The following is an 18,783-nucleotide window of genomic DNA, read 5'->3' on the forward strand; positions in this document are numbered from 1 at the left end:
GCTGATCAGAAGGTTGGCGGTTCAAATCCCCGTGACGGGGTGAACTCCCGTTACTCGGTCCCTGTTCCTGCCAACCTAGCAGTTTGAAAGCACAATGTGCAAGTAGATAAATAGGTATCGCTCCAGCGGGAAGGTAAACGGCATTTCCGTGTGCTGCTCTGGTTGGCCAGAAGTGGCTTAGACATGCTGGCCACATGACCCGGAAGCTCTCTGCGGACAAACGCCAGCTCCCTCGGCCAATAAAGCGAGATGAGCGCCGCAACCCCAGAGTCGGTCATGACTGGAACTAATGGTCAGGGGTCCCTTTGCCTTTTTAATCTCACAGTTATGGGACTCCATAATTTCCCCTTTCTTTGGAAGAATCAGCTGAGCAAAGAAAAACCCTTTCAAAGGAAAGGAAGGAAGAAGGAGCCCTGATTATTTTACAAAGACCACCACAGGTGCATTTTAATTTGGTGCCATCCTTGTAGAATCCTTGAGGTCTGTGCGATTCGTTTCCTCCAAGGCCTTTGAAGTGTTATCACTGCTCTGCCTCTCTCAAAAGGCATCTGAGATGGTTACAGTCACAGAGCAAAGGTATTTCAAAACAAGTACCGTCTCGGATGCCGAGAGATGTTACATTTGTGCATTTCTTTTGAGATGTTTGATTGAATGGTTTCCCAAAAATGCTATAAAAGGAAGCCGGCTACAAACAAACAAACGAAAATCTCTAAGCAACGGCATGGAAAAATCGCAGGCAGTTGATAAACTAGGACTACAAACCTAAGCAACGCATAGGGTTATGTGGTAAGGCCTAGGCTTGCCTATTTATTTATTTAGTCATTGGGACTCAGTGGTACCTCGGGTTAAGAACTTAATTCGTTCCGGAGGTCTGTTCTTTTTTAAAAAAAACTTTTTAATTCAAAATTAAAACAAAACATATTATCCAAAAACATATCATCCTTATTTTTCCCCCATTTATCCTCCCTCCCCCCACCGTCCCACACAAAACACCCCCACCCCCACCCCCCACCCCGGCTTCCCTCAGTTCCAGTCTTTGATTTCTCTAAGAATGCTGTTTTCTGCATGTTACACAGTTGTATAGATCCTCAAACTATTTAGCTGATTATCATCAATAGAAAAGTTTGTGAATGTTTATTCAAAGCCAGCCAAGGAGTCCAGTTCGCTTTGTTGCGTCTTCAAATACTTTGTAAAGGGTTCCCATTCATCTTTAAAGTCACAGTTATACTCTGGAGGTCCGTTCTTAACTTGAAACTGTTCTTAACCTGAAGCACCACTTTAGCTAATGGGGCCTCCTGCTGCCGCAGCTGCGCAATTTCTGTTCTCATCCTGAAGCAAAGTTCTTAACCTGAGGTACTATTTCTGGGTTAGCGGAGTCTGTAACCTGAAGCGTCTGGAACCCGAAGTGCCTGTAACCCGAAGCGTCTGTAACCCAAGGTACCACTGTATTTCCAAAGAAGTGTGCAAGGGCTGGAAGAAGAACAGCTGGTTGAAAAAAATATATTATTAATTCACCATAGAATAGTAGAGTTCAAAGAACCTCTAAGGATCATCTAGTCCAGGGGTCTGCAACCCGCGGCTCCGGAGCCGCATGTGGCTCTTTTACACCTTTGCCGCGGCTCCGGGGCGGATAGTAGCGAGGGGAGGAGGCGCATTGTGCGCCCCGAGACTCCCCACTGTGGCAGGTGCTGTTCTGGCTGTGACGTCGCATGGGGGCGGTGCGTGCGCTAGTCACACACCGTCCCGACGTCACCTTCCTGCCCGCTGTCAGATCGCGGCTCCGGAGATATATTTGTTTTAAATGTCGCAATGGTTTTGCGGCTCCCAGGTTTTTTTTCCTTCGGAAACGGGTCCAAGTGGCTCTTTTTGTCTTAAAGGTTGCAGACCCCTGATCTAGTCGAACCCTCAGCACTGCATCAATTACAGCTAATTAATCCCTGGCAGATGGCCACCCAACCTCTGTTTAAAAACCTCAGAGTAGTACCATTGAACTTAATGGATTCAACTTAATTGCTCATTAATCTCCATGGGTCTATCCTGATTAAAACTTGGTTGAACGCCGCCCATAAATGCGTGATCACGCGTCCCTCGAACTCAGACCTGTCATAAGGTCTGTTTTGTTGCTTATTTATCTTCACATCCTCTGCCTGAATCTGTCCTGCCTCCCCAGGTTTTATTGCCTTCTTGATAGAATTTGCTGGGCTGTTTTTGAAGCAAGCCATTGCTCTGTGTGCAACAAAACTCTGAACGTGCTGGCAGGCTCAGCCCTCTTCTCCCTTCGATTAATTCATGCTCGGTTGTTGCGCTTCGTCCAATCAGATCCTCGTGTCTCCCACCACCAGTAGCCAAGCGTGCTGCCAGTCAAACCTTTCTCAGCCTCCTTGGGAGATATTGGGGGGGGGAGTTTGATAGTGGGCCTTTGCTCAGCTTCTGTCTTCATTGCACCATCGTGCCTCATCCATCACATTGCGCCGTGTTCTGCACAGATCGCTGGTGTTCTCTCCCGGGGAAATTGAAACCGATTCATCTCAATTGGATGCAGAAAGCTGTAAACAGCATCCTCAAGGCGAAAGGAGCCGGACTGGGAGGCTCAGGCCCGAAGAAATTCACGCTCGCAGCATCGTTTTATATCACACGGCGCTAAGTGGTTGTACTCAGGAACCCAAAGCCGGCATATTGTGCTGGGGAAACAAAGAACAGACCGTGGAGCCGGTTTTCCAATTATTTTTATTTCCTTAATTTTTGCTCTATATGACACGCCTGACCATATGACACACCTAGTTTTTAGAGGGGGAATGCAAGGGGAAAAAAATTCCTTAAAGGGAGCGCTGAGCAGATCCTGTGTGCATCCCAGGCTCTGCTCAGCGCTCCCTTTCATGAGCCGTGTGGAGTGGGTGTGCAGCGCTTGCAGGCTCCCCAGGAGGGAGAAGGGCCCACATGCTCCACGCGGCTCGTGAAAGGGAGTGCGGCTCTTGGGGGCTTTTCCAGGAGGTGAGGGAAGAGACTGACTGGCCGCATCAGTGATGGGCTGCCCTTCTCCCTCCTTGGGGAAAAGTCCGCAAGAGCTGCGCGGAGCGTGGGGGCTTTTCCTGCCTGCCTCCCGCCTGCATTCGCTTCATAACACACACACACACATTTCCCCTTACTTTTTAGGAGGGGAAAAGTGCGTCTTATGGAGCAAAAAAATACGGTATATAAATTTAGAGAATCACTTTTCCCGTGGAACAGCATTCAAAGCCGCATGCAGTATGGGAAAGGGAAACTTGCAAAACACAACCAGGATGAACGAGCAGGAAGAAGGAGGCAGTGGAGGCAGATGTTTCACCTGTGGGATAGCCATCCTTATATAACCAGTGTGCTTAGGTTTAATTAATGCATGAAGGCATTGATCCCATTAAGTCCTGCCAGACCTAGCCTTGGTCACTTCCCTTACCTTGGGAGGAAACAAGTAATCAAGCCTACTGTTCTACATGTGAAACTCAAAAGGTGGAGATGTTGCTCCAGCTCAGACCACATGGCTCTCACAAGCCACTCTAGTTCCTGTACCAATAGTTTAGGAACTTTCACTACTACTTTGTAAGTAAGCCCAATTTCATTGCCGGTGCAACTTTTTCTGAATGCTGTATCGAATAGCACATGAACCTGACCTTTGGAGAGTTTGTAAGTAAGCCATTTTAAACTTAACAAATGTGTGGTCTTTTCCTATGCTAAGGGAAGAGGGAAGCTTTGGAAGGAACTTGGAAGGGCATGCTTTGCTTGGCTGCAATTTTTTTGTGATTTTAAATAGATATATGTGTAGATAAGCAGAACAAAGGAAAAGGAGTCTTCTTACCAGTTAGAAACTTTAATGATCACAGCAAGCGAACAAAGAATCCATTCCAAGGAATGGAGGTGCTCCCAATTAAGGGTCCCATCCACTTCCCCTCTTGTCACCCACGTCACTTCCGCATCCTGCAACCTGATCTCGTAACCACTGTGCTTTCTGTACTGCCACCTTATCAGCTCTCCTTGACCTTGGGCTGAGCGGATGAATGCTTTCCAGAGACAGTGAATCTGTTAACTCCCTCCCTCCCAGTGCTTCTTCTCCTAGCTGTTCCCCATCCAGTATTTCCCAGCTTCTGCCTTCTGAACTACGTCCCTCTGCAAGCCACTTTTCCAAATCTATACTGCCCTCCGGCTCCTGGGAAGATCCAGGATCTGGAGCAGGAGGAGGGGGAGGGGGAGGCTCCCACTATTCCTACTCAGTGCAGCCCTCCTCAGCACGATCCCTGACACCAACTGAGCTACAACCCACTCCCCTTGGCATAATGTTGTTCTCTAAATACAGGTGTCTTTGCCTCTCCCTCCCCCTAATACTGGAGTTCAGGCTTCCTCCAGGAGAGTGAAAATAGACCATCCGTTGCTTAAGACGAGCCTTTTTCTTCTTTGTTTTTCAGGCTACTCCGATGCATTCAGACTGTTTCATCAGGAAGGAGCAAGAGGCCTGCTTGGAGACCATCCGGAAGCTGAACGCCTTAATGCCACTGAACGAATCGGCTCCAGGTACGTTTTTAGGGCATACCCTAACTCAGCACGCACCCTTGCAGTTTTTCCAGAACTGGGAAAGGAAGGAATCACTGGGAAACACCAGAAGGTAGGTGGGGACATGCTGGTTAATGCCTCTGTCCTTTATAAATCTCTTCTTGCGGTGTCAGGTTTAAGGTGCTGGTTTTGACCTTTAAAGCCCTTTGTGGCTTAGGGCCTTCGTATTTACGGGACCGGCTCTCCTGGTATGCCCCGCAGAGGACCTTAAGGTCCATGAATAATCATAGTTTAGAGGTCCCGGGCCCTAAGGAAGTCAGAATATCCTCCACCAGGGCCAGGGCCTTCTCAGTGATGGCTCCAACCTGGTGGAATGCTCTGTCCCATGAGATCAGGGCCCTGCAGGATTTAACTTCCTTCCGCAGGGCCTGTAAGGCAGAGCTATTCCACCTGGCTTTCAACTTGAACTTAGCCTGATCTTTTATTCCCCTTCCTTCCCTCCCCCTCCCCTTTTTATGAAGATTACATGCTCTGGGATCCCACAGCTAATTCTCCCCTGGTCTCCTCGCTGGCTCAAATAGGACTAAGTTAGCCAGCTAGCCCTGGTGATCATCTAATGTTTATTGGATGTATTTCCCCCTATATTGATTTTTGAATTCTGAATTTATTGTTATTCACATTTTATACTGTATTTTATGCTGTTTTTTGTTGCATCAGTTAAGTGTTTTAAATTTATTGTTAGCCACCCTGAGCCTGGTTTTCTGAAGTGGGAAGGGCAGGGTATAAATAAAAAATTATTCATTCATTCATTCATTCATTCATTCATTCATTCATTCTTCAAGAGTTGGGGGTTGACTTACAAAGTTCAGAGTGAAACTGACAATACAGAGACGCAGCAGACCTCCTAAATGTACACACTTCCACTTTTCACTATGTTCCGCTGAAGGCTTTTGTTGCAACTATGTCCTGTATTTTGGTCTTCTTTCTGCTGGACGTTTATGGTTCATTTTGACTGGCTTCCCATGGTCTTATTGTCGTACCTATGCTATATTGCATTTTAATTGTAGCCCACCTTGGGGAGGCTCCTCCTGCTTTAAAGATTTCCTTTCTTTAGTTCCATATATGAACCCCTTTCCGCAAAATATCTTGAAGCAATTTCACAAGGAAAACGCATGAGCGGTGAAAACAATTTTGCAATTTCATGGGCGCAAACACTTTAAAAAGCAATTAAAAACCTTTTGTTTATATATAAAAAAAGAAGAATTCAAGCACGATCTGATGTGTAAAAGCAGTTTCAGATCCAATACAGACTGAAGGGCCTTATTGGATTGGGACCCTCGTAATCGGTTTCTTGTTGGCAGCTCGAAGAAATAAGGCACATTAAATGAGACAGCTGGAACAGGAGGGAAAGGTACTGCTCACTCGTTTTGTCTTTGGCAGAGAACGAAGCATAAAAAAAACATTCGAGTCAATGGCAGACGCAGAGAAGGGAGAAACGCTGTCAGAATGCAAATGCTACCCTCCCTTGTCATTGAAGGGGAACCTCTCAATAGGACCTTTTCCTACTCCAGGGAAAGAGAAAGGAAGAGAAGCCATTCCCAAGATTCTCGAATTTTCTGCTCAATGCAAACTCTGCCAATCAAACATTTTTGCATAATAATCTCACAGCGAAGTATTATTCACACAGCATACACCGGGGCAGGGAATGTCTGGACCGTGGGCTTAATCTGGCCCACCAGGTCTTGGAAATTGGCCTGCCAAACTACTTCCTAGGCACCACACACACCTTTCTGACACCTGACATCGCATATGGCGTCAGGTGCCGCAAAATTCCAGCCGCAGTGGGAAGGAACATGTGCAAGCACTTTTTGTAGGAAAAATCCTGCAGCTTTTAAATGCAGCACCTTTCCTTGTCCCCCTGCATGGGGACAAAGGCTGCAGAGTGACAGAAAGCAAGGAAAAGACCCATGGGATTACCCCTGCAGTGCAAGAGGGCCAATGTGGTGTAGGGGTAAAGAGCGGTGGTCTTGCAATCTGGTGAACCGGGTTCGATTCCCTGCTCCTCCACATGCAGCTGCCGGGTGACCTTGGGCTAGTCACACTTCTCTGAAGTCTCTCAGCCCTACTCACCTCACAGAGTGTTGTGGGAGAGGAAGGGAAAGGAGATTGTTAGCTGCTTTGAGACTCCTTTGGGTAGTGATAAAGCGGGATATCAAATCCAATCTTCTTAAGGGTTTGCTGTTGTTGTTTAGACGTTTAGTCATGATCGACTCTTCGTGACCCCATGGACCAGAGCACACCAGGCACTCCTGTCTTCCACTGCCTCCCGCAGTTTGGTCAAACTCATGTTGGTAGCTTCGAGAACACTATCCAACCATCTCGTCCTCTATCGTCCCTTTCTCCTTGTGCCCTCCATCTTTCCCAACATCAGGGTCTTTTCCAGGGAGTCTTCTCTTCTCATGAGGTGGCCAAAGTCTTGGAGCCTCAGCTTCAGGATCTGTCCTTCCAGTGAGCACTCAGGGCTGATTTCCTTCAGAATGGATAGGTTTGATCTTCTTGCAGTCCATGGGACTCTCAAGAGTCTCCTCCAGCACCATAATTCAAAAGCATAAATTTTTTGGCGATCAGCCTTCTTTATGGTCCAGCTCTCACTTCCATACATCACTACTGGGAAAACTATAGCTTTAACTATATGGACCTTTGTTGGCAAGGTGATGTTTCTCCTTTTTAAGATGCTGTCTAGGTTTGTCATTGCTTTTCTCCCAAGAAGCAGGTGTCTTTACAGGCACTGATTGACATGACAACCCTCCCAATGCCCTATGACATCTGGTGATTGGCAGGAGGGTGGCCAGTTGTGAGTCTAGCCCTCCCTTCCCCTCCATATACAGTGTGACTTCCTTGCTTCACAATGATGAGAGGGCCTTCGATTTCCATTCCTCCCAGATTCTCATTTTTCCACTCTTTCTGTCTCCACATCGTCGCATCAGGTTACATATTTATTTTTAAGAGCTGTTCACGAGGCTTTCAACTCATACGCGCATTGAATACCTCTGTGCCTAAAATGCACAACATTGAATGAATGAATTTTATTATTTCGGTCACAAACCAGTTCCAGCATATATTCAATATCAAGGAAGTCATAAAACATGATAGGGATACATTTGAATTTGCAATTAGGTATAACAGGGACAATTCAGATATAGCAACAGTTAAAAAAAATATATAAATTCAAACTTAGTCACTAGCATATAACCTAAAATTACCATTTAAAACCTTAATCATTATGATAGCACAGCTTGTTCCCTAAGTTTTATGGCAATCGCATAGAATTTGGCTACCCTTAACGTGATCTCAGGATCCTTGTCCTCTACCAGGGATTTTCGACATTGAAGTCGCACAACATTGCAATGCAATTTCTCCTTGCCTGATGCATTGTTTTGGAAGATGGCTTAACTTGTCTTTGCATTTTCCCGCACACTTTTACCCCAGTGTTTGTGTTCTTGTGTGCGTTACGTGGCTGGAGGAATTGCATTACAAAATTCAGAGAAGTGTGGACGGCTGTGTTTCGCTTTGCCTACTGGTTTGGAAAGCGAGAAATGAGTAGGCTCACCTATAAAAGCGAAATGAATTGCATTTCTCTCCCCCTCCCTTCCCTACTCCCCCCTCATGAATATGTTGCTGAGATCCAAAGTTAAAATTAGTAGGAAAGCATCTTGGGGGGGGGGGGTTAGCATCTGCGTGCTTGAAAACCCAAAAGGGAGAAGCCCCATTCCTCTCATTCTTTCCCAAGCAAAAAGTAACAGGCCGAAGGCAGAGCTAACTGCCCATTGAAGAAGCCTGGCTAGGACTCTCGTTTCTGTTTATGGCGCGCATCTCTCCTGGGTCCCGCAGGCTCCGCGCTGCCCTGAACAGTCCACCCATTGCCTCCCCCTCAGCTGTAGGGCGGCTGAGTGGGAGGAGGCAGGCAAACTCCTCGGAGGCCCCACGGAGCACCCTGCCTCAGTTCCCCCTACCAGCGCCTGATCAGCTTGCTCCGCTGCTGCCTGTATCTGGCTGCAAGGGCCAGGGTTGCGCATGCAGCGTGAATCATTCCACCCCACACTCCAAGCAGGGCCAGGGGAATTGAAAACAGCTTGCTGAAGAAAGCTTTGGAAAGGCGGGAGATTGATGAGGCATTGCAATGAAAGGGCCAGGCGAGGAGCATTCCCTCGCCGCTGTGGCGCAGCCGGGAGGCACCATCTTGCTGATGAGCATAAAAGAGTTTTTTTCCTCCTTCCAAAGCGCGCATCTGTGAAATTGTTTCTCCCACAGCGCCTGGCAATGCAAAACCCAATCGCCAGTTATCTGTCTCCCCAACTGCCCCAAACACGCATACTCCCATCCTTTGCTGAGTTTATTATTCACTTTCATGTTAGCACAACAACAAAGCTCATTTGCCTTGATTGTCATCAGAAGAGGCATCACCCACCACCACCTCTGCTTTGCATGTTGCCAGATGCCTCATCTTCCAGAGGTAGTTTAGCGTGCGCATGTCTGCGCATGATAATTGATGCGATCCTTTGTGTGGGGAAGGGGGATCGAGAGAACTTTTTCTCCAACGTGCTAGAATCCATGGGGAAACCAGTGAAATTGATGGGGGCAGGCATCAGTTCAGGAGAAATCAAGCAGCAGATTGATCCACACAACAAACTTACGGAATTTGCAGCCACAAGCTGTGGAAGTTGTTGTTTTTGGCCGCCAGTTGCTTTTATTTGATCAGTTATAAGACAGACAATTGGGACGCGGGTGGCGCTGTGGGTTAAACCACAGAGCCTAGGACTTGCTGATCAGAAGGTCTGCGGTTTGAAGAAGAAGAAGAAGAGTTTGGATTTGATATCCCGCCTTTCACTCCCCTTCAGGAGTCTCAAAGCGGCTAACATTCTCCTTTCCCTTCCTCCCCCACAACAAACACTCTGTGAGGTGAGTGGGGCTGAGAGACTTCACAGAAGTGTGACTGGCCCAAGGTCACCCAGCAGCTGCATGTGGAGGTGCGGAGACACGAACCCGGTTTCCCAGATTACGTGACTACCGCTCTTAACCACTACACCACACTGGCTCTCACTGTGGTTCGAATCCCCGCAATAGGGTGAGCTTGCTCAATCCCTGCTCCTGCCAACCTAGCAGTTTGAAAGCATGTCAAAGTGCAAGTAGATAAATAGGTAGCGCTCCGGCGGGAAGGTAAATGGTGTTTCTGTGCACTGCTCTGGTTCTCCAGAAGCGGCTTAGTCCTGCTGGCCACATGACCCGGAAGCTGTACACTGGCTCCCTCGGCAAATAAAGCGAGATGAGCGCCGCAACCCCAGAGTCGGTCACGACTGGACCTAATGGTCAGGGGTCCCTTTACCTTTAAGGCAGACAATTAATCAGCCAGAGATATGATGGAGTTCTGAAGAGCTCATAACTCACCTTCTTTCAAACTGGGGCAGCTAAATGAGTGCTTGTTTCCTTTGCTTTGTACCTGGACTGAGAATGTTGTTGTTGTTGTTGTTGTTGTTGTTACCCACCTTCACCCTAAGGTCCCGGGATGGGTTACAACGCTATACCGCACAATATTGAAAACAATTAAAAACAGAGAGGAATGGCAAGCTAAGCTTATGGGCTACTCTGAAATGGCAAAGTTGACTGGAAAACTCAGGAACCAAGAGGACAAAAACTTTAAAAAAGAATGGGAAAAAATATATAATTTATCTAGGAAACCACTGCAAGCAGGTCGAAACATTAGCAGGATTTGAAACCAACTTGCAATGTAATAAATACTATGGGACAATAGGACCTATGGAAGGGATGCGGGGAAGTCAGAGTAATCTCTATATATGGATCTGCGTTTGGAATGTTATAAGTGTATATCTGTAAAGTCAAATAAAAATGATTTCACACAAAAAGAAAACAATTTAAAACTGCTTAAATTGCAAAAATTACGTGGGTCTTTAAAATATACACCTCACGTGTCAAAAGCCAGGGTGAACAAGAGGTCACCCTACAGCTGGGGTCAGCAACCTTTTTCAGCAGGGGGCTGGTCCACCGTCCCTCAGACCATGTGGTGGGCTGGATTATATTTTGAATAAAAAAAAGTGAACAAATTCCTATGCCCCACAAATAACCCAGAGATGCATTTTAAATAAAAGCACACATTCCACTCATGTAAAAACACATTGATTCCCGGACCGTCCGTGGGCTGGATTGAGAAGGTGATTGGGCTGGATCCGGCCCCTGGGCCTTAGGTTGCCTACCCCTGTCCTACACTGATCTTAGCAGCCAAGAGGGTCTGCAGGAAAGAGGGCGGTCCAACAGGGATCTGAGGCCAGAGGCATTTGGGGGCATTTAGACCAACACGAGTACCTTCAACTGGGCCCAGAAATGGACCGGCAACCAAGGCAGCTATGTTTAAACAGGGGTTTGGGAAGATCTGAAAGGAACCCCAGCCAACAAAATACGTCCGCTGCATCTTGGACCAACTGAAGTTTCTGAGTCATCTTCAATGCTTCTGGAAACCACAGGAGGAAAGGCCGATCTTGTGTTTGGGTCCTCCTTGCTGTTTTGCCATTGAAGCATCTGATCATCCCCTATGAGAACAAGGTGCTGGACTAGATGAGCTATTGGGCTGATCCAGCCGACTCTTCTTACATTCTTGTGTCACTATCCTCTCGTCTCCCCAGCATTGCAGAAGCCAAACGCTTCAAAAATAAGGTGAGATGAGAGCCAACGAGCTCATACATTGAAACAGATTATGCCATAATAATAATAATAATAATAATAATAATAATAATAATAATAATAATAATAATTATTATTATTATTTATATGTACCCCGCCCATCTGGGCAGCTTCCAACAAAGACCAAAAATACACTAAAACATCACACATTTAAAACTTCCTTGAACAGGGCTGCCTTCAGATGTCTTCTGAATATCAGGTAGTTTATTATCTCTTTGACGTCTGGTGAGAGGGCGTTCCACAGGGTGGGTGCCACTACCGAGAAGGCCCTCTGCCTGGTTCCCTGTAGCTTTGCTTCTCGCAATGAGGTAACCGCCAGAAGGCCCTTGGCGCTGGACCTCAGTGTCCGGGTAGAATGATGAGGGTGGAGACACTCCTTCAGGTATACTGGACTGAGACTGTTTAGGGCTTTAAAGGTCAACACCAACACTTTGAATTGTGCTCAGAAACGTACTGGGAGCCAATGTAGGTCTTTCAAGACCAGTGTTATGTGGTCTCGGCGGCTGCCCCCACTCACCAGTCTAGCTGCCACATTCTGGATTAGTTGTAGTTTCTGGGTCACCTTCAAAGGTAGCCCCATGTAGACATCAGGTGGGACAGAGAGAATGTCTCTCCTAGCTGCTTCATCAGGAGGCACTAGAGCTGTCCAGGGTCCTGAATGCTCCCTGCTTGACTTTGAATTGTGATGTGGTGGTACCAGCTTCCCCTATGGATCTCAAGAAGTTGCAGAAGCAGACAAGGACCCAGAGGTACAGTCTCTGACCACTTTCAGAAGTAACCTCCAGTTGTTCATTAAACAGACAGGGTTTTGTGCCCACCAGCCCCACCATCTTTGCCCTCCATGTGGCCAAGATGGAGAGCTTCTCTGTGGACAACATCTTCACCACGCAATCTGGAACCCTGTGTAATTTGGGTTCCTGTCTACGCTGAGGAGTTTTCTGTGCACATCTGCACATGCAGGGTCTCAATCCACAGCTCCTAGTCAACATGTGGAGGTCAGGGGGTGGAGTCAGTAATCACATTGCCATGGGAACTGCTCTCTGCTCATTTACTTATTGCATTTATATCCCACCTTTCAAGAGCTTGAGGTGGTTCACAAGGTTCTCCCCCTCCTCATTTCATTCCCACAATCCTGTGAGATAGGTAAGGCCAAAAGGCAGTGACTGGTCCAAGGTCACCCAGTCAGCTTCATAGCCAAGTCGGGATTTGAACCCTGGTCTCTCAGGTCCTAGTCTGACACTCTAACCACTATGCCACACTGGCTCAGTGAATGTGCTTCTGAAATGCCCTTCTGGCCAATGGAGACTGTGCCCAGTTGCAAACTGCTCTGGTGCTATCCTTCTCCTCAGGCTCCTTTTTTGGTTGTTGCCAAAAATATAAATGCGTAGCACACAGGGGAGATGCCATTATTCTCACCAACCACCACCATCCGGCCGCTTACCCTCTTTGGCTTCTGAAGAGCTTAAAACTCAACCACTTAAACCAATTAATTGTATGAGCTGGAATCGATTCCACAGTCAATTAAATCTGCATACTGGTAAAAAATACAAAGCACAGTGCTTTTCGGTGATGGATGAATGCATCGCAGCAGCAGCCAGATTAGGAGAAACCTTTCCTCCCATACGGGAAGGAAATTTGGGGTGGTTCTTATGGTGCCTACCATGCATACGAGTAGGGACGCGGGTGGCGCTGTGGGTTAAACCACAGAGCCTAGGACTTGCTGATCAGAAGTTCAGCGGTTTGAATCCCCGCGATGGGGTGAGCTCCCGTTGCTTGGTCCCTGCTCCTGCCAACCTAGCAGTTTGAAAGCATGCCAAAAGTGCAAGTAGATAAATAGGTACCGCTCCGGCGGGAAGGTAAACGGCGTTTCCATGCACTGCTCTGGTTCGCCAGAAGCGGCTTAGTCATGCTGGTCACATGACTTGGAAGCTGTACGCCGGCTCCCTCGGCCAATAAAGAGAGATGAGCGCCGCAACCCCAGAGTCAGCCACGACTGGACCTAATGGTCAGGGGTCCCTTTACCTTTACCTTTATGCCTTGGCTATGCTTGGCAGGGGTCATTCCCTGCCCTGCTACCTGAGACTCTTTTCATTGGAAATGCCTGGGTGTATGCTTGGGACATTCTTCCTACAAAGTATGTGCTCTACTGCTGTACTAAGGGCAGCCCCCCAACATATACAAGGCAGTGTGGTGTAGTGGTTAGAGTGTCAGACTTGGACCTGGGTTCAAATCCCCACGCAGCTATGAAGATCATCAGGTGACCTTGGGTAGGTCAGGTCAGCATGGCCTACCTCACAGGGTTGTCATGGTGATTAAATGAGGGGGTCCAAGTACACCACCTTGAGCGCTTGGAGAAAAGGTGGACTGTAAGTGCAATAAATAAATATACAATGATTTACCCAACTTTTTTAAAAAAGCAAGAAAGAATTTGCCTGTATTTGGAGAGGAATTCATTAGGCGGTATCTTATTTTGATCTTGGAATTTCAGATGGGTCTTGATCAGTGGCAGCGCTGAGCCAGTGGAATTGCATTTCCTCCCACTGTCCGACTGGATATGACAGCCTTTGAAAAATGGGAGCAGGAGGAGCTGTTGTTGTTTAGTCGTGTCCAACTCTTTGTGACCCCATGGACCAGAGCACCCCAGGCACCCCTGTCTTCCACTGCCTCCCGCAGATTGGTCAAACTCATGTTGGCAGTTTCAAGAACACTGCCCAACCATCTCATCCTCTGTCGTCCCCTTCTCCTTGTGCCCTCCATTTTTCCCAACATCAGGGTCTTTTCCAGGGAGTCTTCTCTTCTCATGAGGTGGCCAAAGTCTTGGAGCCTCAGCTTCAGGATCTGTCCTTCAAGTGAGCACTCAGGGCTGATTTCCTTAAGGATGGAGAGGTTTGACCTTCCTGCAGTCCATGGGACTCTCAAGAGTCTCCTCCAGCACCAGAATTCAAAAGCATCCATTCTTCGGCGATCAGCCTTCTTTATGGTCCAGCTCTCACTTCCATACATCACCACTGGGAAAACCATAGCTTTAACTATACGGACCTTTGTTGGCAAGGTGGACTATAAATCCAATAAATAAACATACAATGATTTACCCAACTTTTTTTAAAAAAAGCAAGAAAGAATATGACTGTATTTGCAAAGGAATTCATTAGACGGTATCTTATTTTGATCTTGGAATTTCAGAAGGGTCTTGATAAGTGGCAGCGCTGAGCCAGTGGAATCCTAAATTGCATTTCCCCCCACCCTCCGGCTGGGTATGAAAGATGACAGCCTTTGAAAAATGATTTGCATGACATATCTTTCCCCAGTCCAGAACATGGATGTGTTTTATTTATTCATTCATACACAGATGAACACCTCTGGAAAGCCTGTGTTGTATAATGGCAGCACACAAGCCGCAGCTCTGGGAAACTCAGCTGAGCAGTCGCTCTGACTCACAAAGAGAATAGTAAATGTTGTTCCAATAGCAGACTCTTGATGAGATGAGAACAGTTTGTGTGAGCCAAAAAGAGCCCTGCCTGCCTCTCCGCACCGCCCTTCCCAAGCCCCCGATTTAATTAGCCAAGCTTTGCAGTTAAAGCCGTCTCAATATATCCTGTGTCATTTGTTTTCAAACAGTGTTTCTGGCTCTGTTTGTGGTGTTGCCTGAAAGCAACACCTTTCCTTTCTCAATGTTACCTTCTCACCGCGCATCTTCTCAGCTCTCTGTCTGCCCCCTTCCTGCGTGAGAGACTCAGGCCGTGTCAGAACCACACATGGAAAGCTTCCATACCTGTTGGCATGAAGCTTGGTCACCTCTGACTTTTTCCCTCAGCCATGACTCAACCAGGATTTTTCATGTCAGGCCTTGGAGAAACCAAGGCAAGTGGCCACATTTGGCAAGTGGCTAAATACTCCATGGGACGCGGGTGGCACTGTGGGTTAAACCACAGAGCCTAGGACTTGCTGATCAGAAGGTTTCTAAATGTGGAAATCTCTCATAGAAGCTGCAAAGCATGGCCTCAATGAGATACAGAAGGCTGAGTGCTGAGCTCTGGAAAGAGGAAAATACAGTTGTTTGGAAGTTAAAAGAACAGGCTGTAAGCCCATGTTTGGATAAGTATGTGACTGTAAATATTATGTTTTAATTCATCTACAATTATAAGTTTCTGCAAGTAAAGTTTTTGAATGCTGAAGTCTGGACATTGGTTTAATTTCCAAAGAAGGGTGTCTGTCATATTGTATATGATTTGAGCTTCTTAGGTGATTTTCGCTACCCTTACTTCATCATGGTCTGATCTGACAGGCTCTTCTTACATTTGCCAAGGAAATCAGACTGGTATCCAGTGAACCTCACCCCAGTTTTTCCCCCACTTCTGCGATTTCCCTTTTAACTCTCTACCCTGATCAACTAGCTCCAATGCACTGGAAGCCATTAAAACTTCTGCATGGTTGTGTGTTGTTGTTGTTGTTTTAAACCCTTTACCTATTTTGTTGTTCTTAAAAGCGAGAGCAATAACAAGCAAACTGCATCTCCATGCATGAGCTCAGAATAAACTATCCAACAGCCGGGAATAATGCAAGCAACTTGGACGGAATAAAAGGTTTCTTCTTTCCCAGTTGCAGATAAGAGATCCCATCCTTTCAAAAACCCATTTTCCCATGTGTGAAATATTTTGCTATGTAAATGACTTGGCGTCGGCGTTACCTTTTGAGACGCTATTGAGAGGACTTGAAAGAGGAGCCTCTTTTCACACTTCTGTTGTGAAGGGTTAGCTTTATGAATAAGAGCCTGGGAGAAGGAAGCGCTCTTCCTAAAGCTGGCAGAGAAATGTGGTGCAAACGCAATGCGCTGGCTACCTCTTCGCTTTCCCCGTGTGTTCAATGCACCATTGACTCACAGGGACGCATGCTCACAACTTGATTCTGTGCGCACGATCTGGAAGTCAGTCCCAGGGGTGTCAGTGGGGATGTATTGAGAAGCCATTCCATGTCCATTACCAGTGGGCCAAGAAGGAGATTTAGGTCATAAAGAAAGTGGCCACAGCTCAGTGGCAGGGCATCTGCTTTCCAGGCAGAAGGTCCCATGTTCAATCCCCGGCATCTCCAGGAAAATCTCCTGCTATTCAGACATGTTTCACCAATACACAAGGACCCATTATTGATGAAGGTGGCAGGGAGAATGCAATAATAATATTATAATAATTTATTATTTATACCCTGCCCATCTGGCTGGGTCCCCCCAGCCACTCTGGGCGGCTTCCAACAAAACACTAAAATACAATAACCTATTAAACATTAAAAGCTTCCCTAAACAGGACTGCCTTCAGATGTCTTCTAAAAGTTGGGTAGTTATTTTTCTCTTTGACATCTGGTGGGAGGGCGTTCCACAGGGCGGGCCCCACTACCGAGAAGGCCCACTGCCTGGTTCCCTGTAACCTCACTTCTCGCAGCGAGGGAACTGCCATAAGGCCCTCGGCGCTGGACCTCAGCGTCCGGGCTGAACGATGGAGGTGGAGACGCTCCTTTAGGTATACTGGACCGAGGCTGTTTAGGGCTTTAAAGGTCAGCACCAAAGCTTTGAATTGTGCTTGGAAACATATTGGGAGCCCGTGTAAGTCTTTCAAGACCAGTGTTATAAGGTCTCAGCGGCCGCTCCCAGTCACCTGTCTAGCTGCCGCATTCTGGATTAATTGTAGTTTCCACGTCACCTTCAAAGGTAGTCCCACATAGAGCGCATTGCAGTAGTCCAAGTGAGAGATAACCAGAGCATGCACCACTCTGGAGACACACGTGGCAAACCGAACGTGTCAAATTGCAATTTTCTCTCCCATTCCAGCAGCAACTTTTAAAATTATCCTAATTAAACCAGGATTTTGGAGGATTGGTATGCATAAGGCAGAGCAGATCAGAAGCGCCATAAAGGAATAAGGCTGGGGATTCCCACCCCCCTCTAATAGTAGCACCAAAAGCTTGTCTTTTATGTTATAGCCCTGATGGAAAACTCATGCATTGAAGAAGAGGCGCCCAGGGAATAGATATTATGGCAATGTGTTTTTTTAAATGCCTTACTCGCTTCAAAGAACTCCCAGACCAGAACAATCTCAAAACCTGTTTTTACCCTGTTTGTTTGCAATTATGCACCTTTTTCATTATGCGTTCTTCAACATCTGTGCATTTGTCATTTGTGTAACATCTGTAATGATAAGAATAATCTCCTTTCATACCAGTTTTTTCCCTGCATGAAATTAGACGCCTGTATAGAGAAGCTTAAGGACAAGGGTGGCGCTGTGGGTTAAACCACAGAGTCTAGGACTTGCCAATCAGAAGGTCGGTGGTTCGAATCCCCGCAACGGGGTGAGCTCCCGTTGCTCGGTCCCTGCTCCTGCCAGCCTAGCAGTTCGAAAGGACATCAAAGTGCAAGCAGATAAATAGGTACCGCTCCAGCGGGAAGGTAAATGGCGTTTCCATGCACTGCCCTGGTTTGCCAGAAGCGGCTTAGTCATGCTGGCCACATGACCTGGAAGCTGTACGCCAGCTCCCTTGGCCAGTAAAGCGAGATGAGCGCCACAACCCCAGAGTTGTCCGCGACTGGACCTAACAGTCAGGGGTCCCTTTACCTTTTATAGAGAAGCTTATTCACAGAACCCATGGCAATACATGAGCTTACGATCGAGAGTACCCTTTGCAGACGGCAAGCTTCTCCTCCTCTCTCCTCCATCAACTGCATTTTTAATTGGGTTTCAAACACCTAAGTAAAAACTGTGCAAGGCCCATGATTCTGTTCAGGGCCCAGATCCATGTCAGATCAGGGCCATTCCGTTACGCCAGATGGACATTCACAATCCCTAGTGGAAATTTTCAGCTTATTGACACAGATAATAATAATAAAGATAATAATAATAATAATAATAATAATAATAATAATAATAATAATAAAGCTATTAAACATTAAAAGCTTCCCTAAACAGGGATGCCTTCAGATGTCTTCTAAAAATCTGGAAGTTGTTTTCCTCTTTGACATCTGGTGGGAGGGCGTTCCACAGGGCAATTGCCACTACCGAGAAGGCCCTCTGCCTGGTTCCCTGTAGCTTGGCTTCTCGCAGAGGAGGAACTGCCAGAAGGCCCTCGGAGCTGGACCTCAGTGTCCGGGCAGAACATTGGAGGTGGAGATGCTCCTTCAGGTATACAGGACCGAGGCCGTTTAGGGCTTGAAAGGTCAACACCAGCACTTTGAATTGTGCTTGGAAACGTACTGGATCTCAGTGATCCAGGATTGGCTGCAGCTAAGAACATCAACTTATGGCCTCTTGTGGTTTACATCAACTGGTATTCAGAAGCATTGCTGTCTGTGGAGGCAGAGCATAGCCATAAAGGCTGGTTGCCTTCGATAGCCCTTTCCTCCATGAATTTCTCTAATCCTCTTTTAAAGTCGCCTACCTGTTGGTTGGTGGCCCTCACTTCTTCCATAGTTCCATGCTTTAATTATGTGCTGTGTGAAGGACTTTCTTCTACGTGTACTGACAGCTA

At 47.0% G+C, this 18,783-nt stretch overlaps 1 protein-coding gene across 9 annotated transcripts in view; it reads left to right on the top strand.

Annotated features, from left to right (window-relative positions):
• The window catches only part of ADCYAP1R1 (ADCYAP receptor type I), a 391,549-nt gene that overhangs the window by 68,642 nt on the left and 304,124 nt on the right, over window positions 1-18,783 (top strand). For all 9 annotated transcript variants that reach the window (XR_014000755.1, XM_081163732.1, XM_081163737.1 and 6 more), the window contains exon 3: window positions 4,437-4,542. Coding sequence is in view for 8 of the 9 variants with exons in the window: in XM_081163732.1 (XP_081019858.1) it covers window positions 4,437-4,542 (106 nt within the window). In the remaining variant the exon portion in view is untranslated. The remainder of the gene's footprint in view (window positions 1-4,436; window positions 4,543-18,783) is intronic.

Source organism: Podarcis bocagei, assembly GCF_964188305.1.
Source record: "Podarcis bocagei genome assembly, chromosome: 12".
Classification (NCBI taxonomy): domain Eukaryota; kingdom Metazoa; phylum Chordata; class Lepidosauria; order Squamata; family Lacertidae; genus Podarcis; species Podarcis bocagei.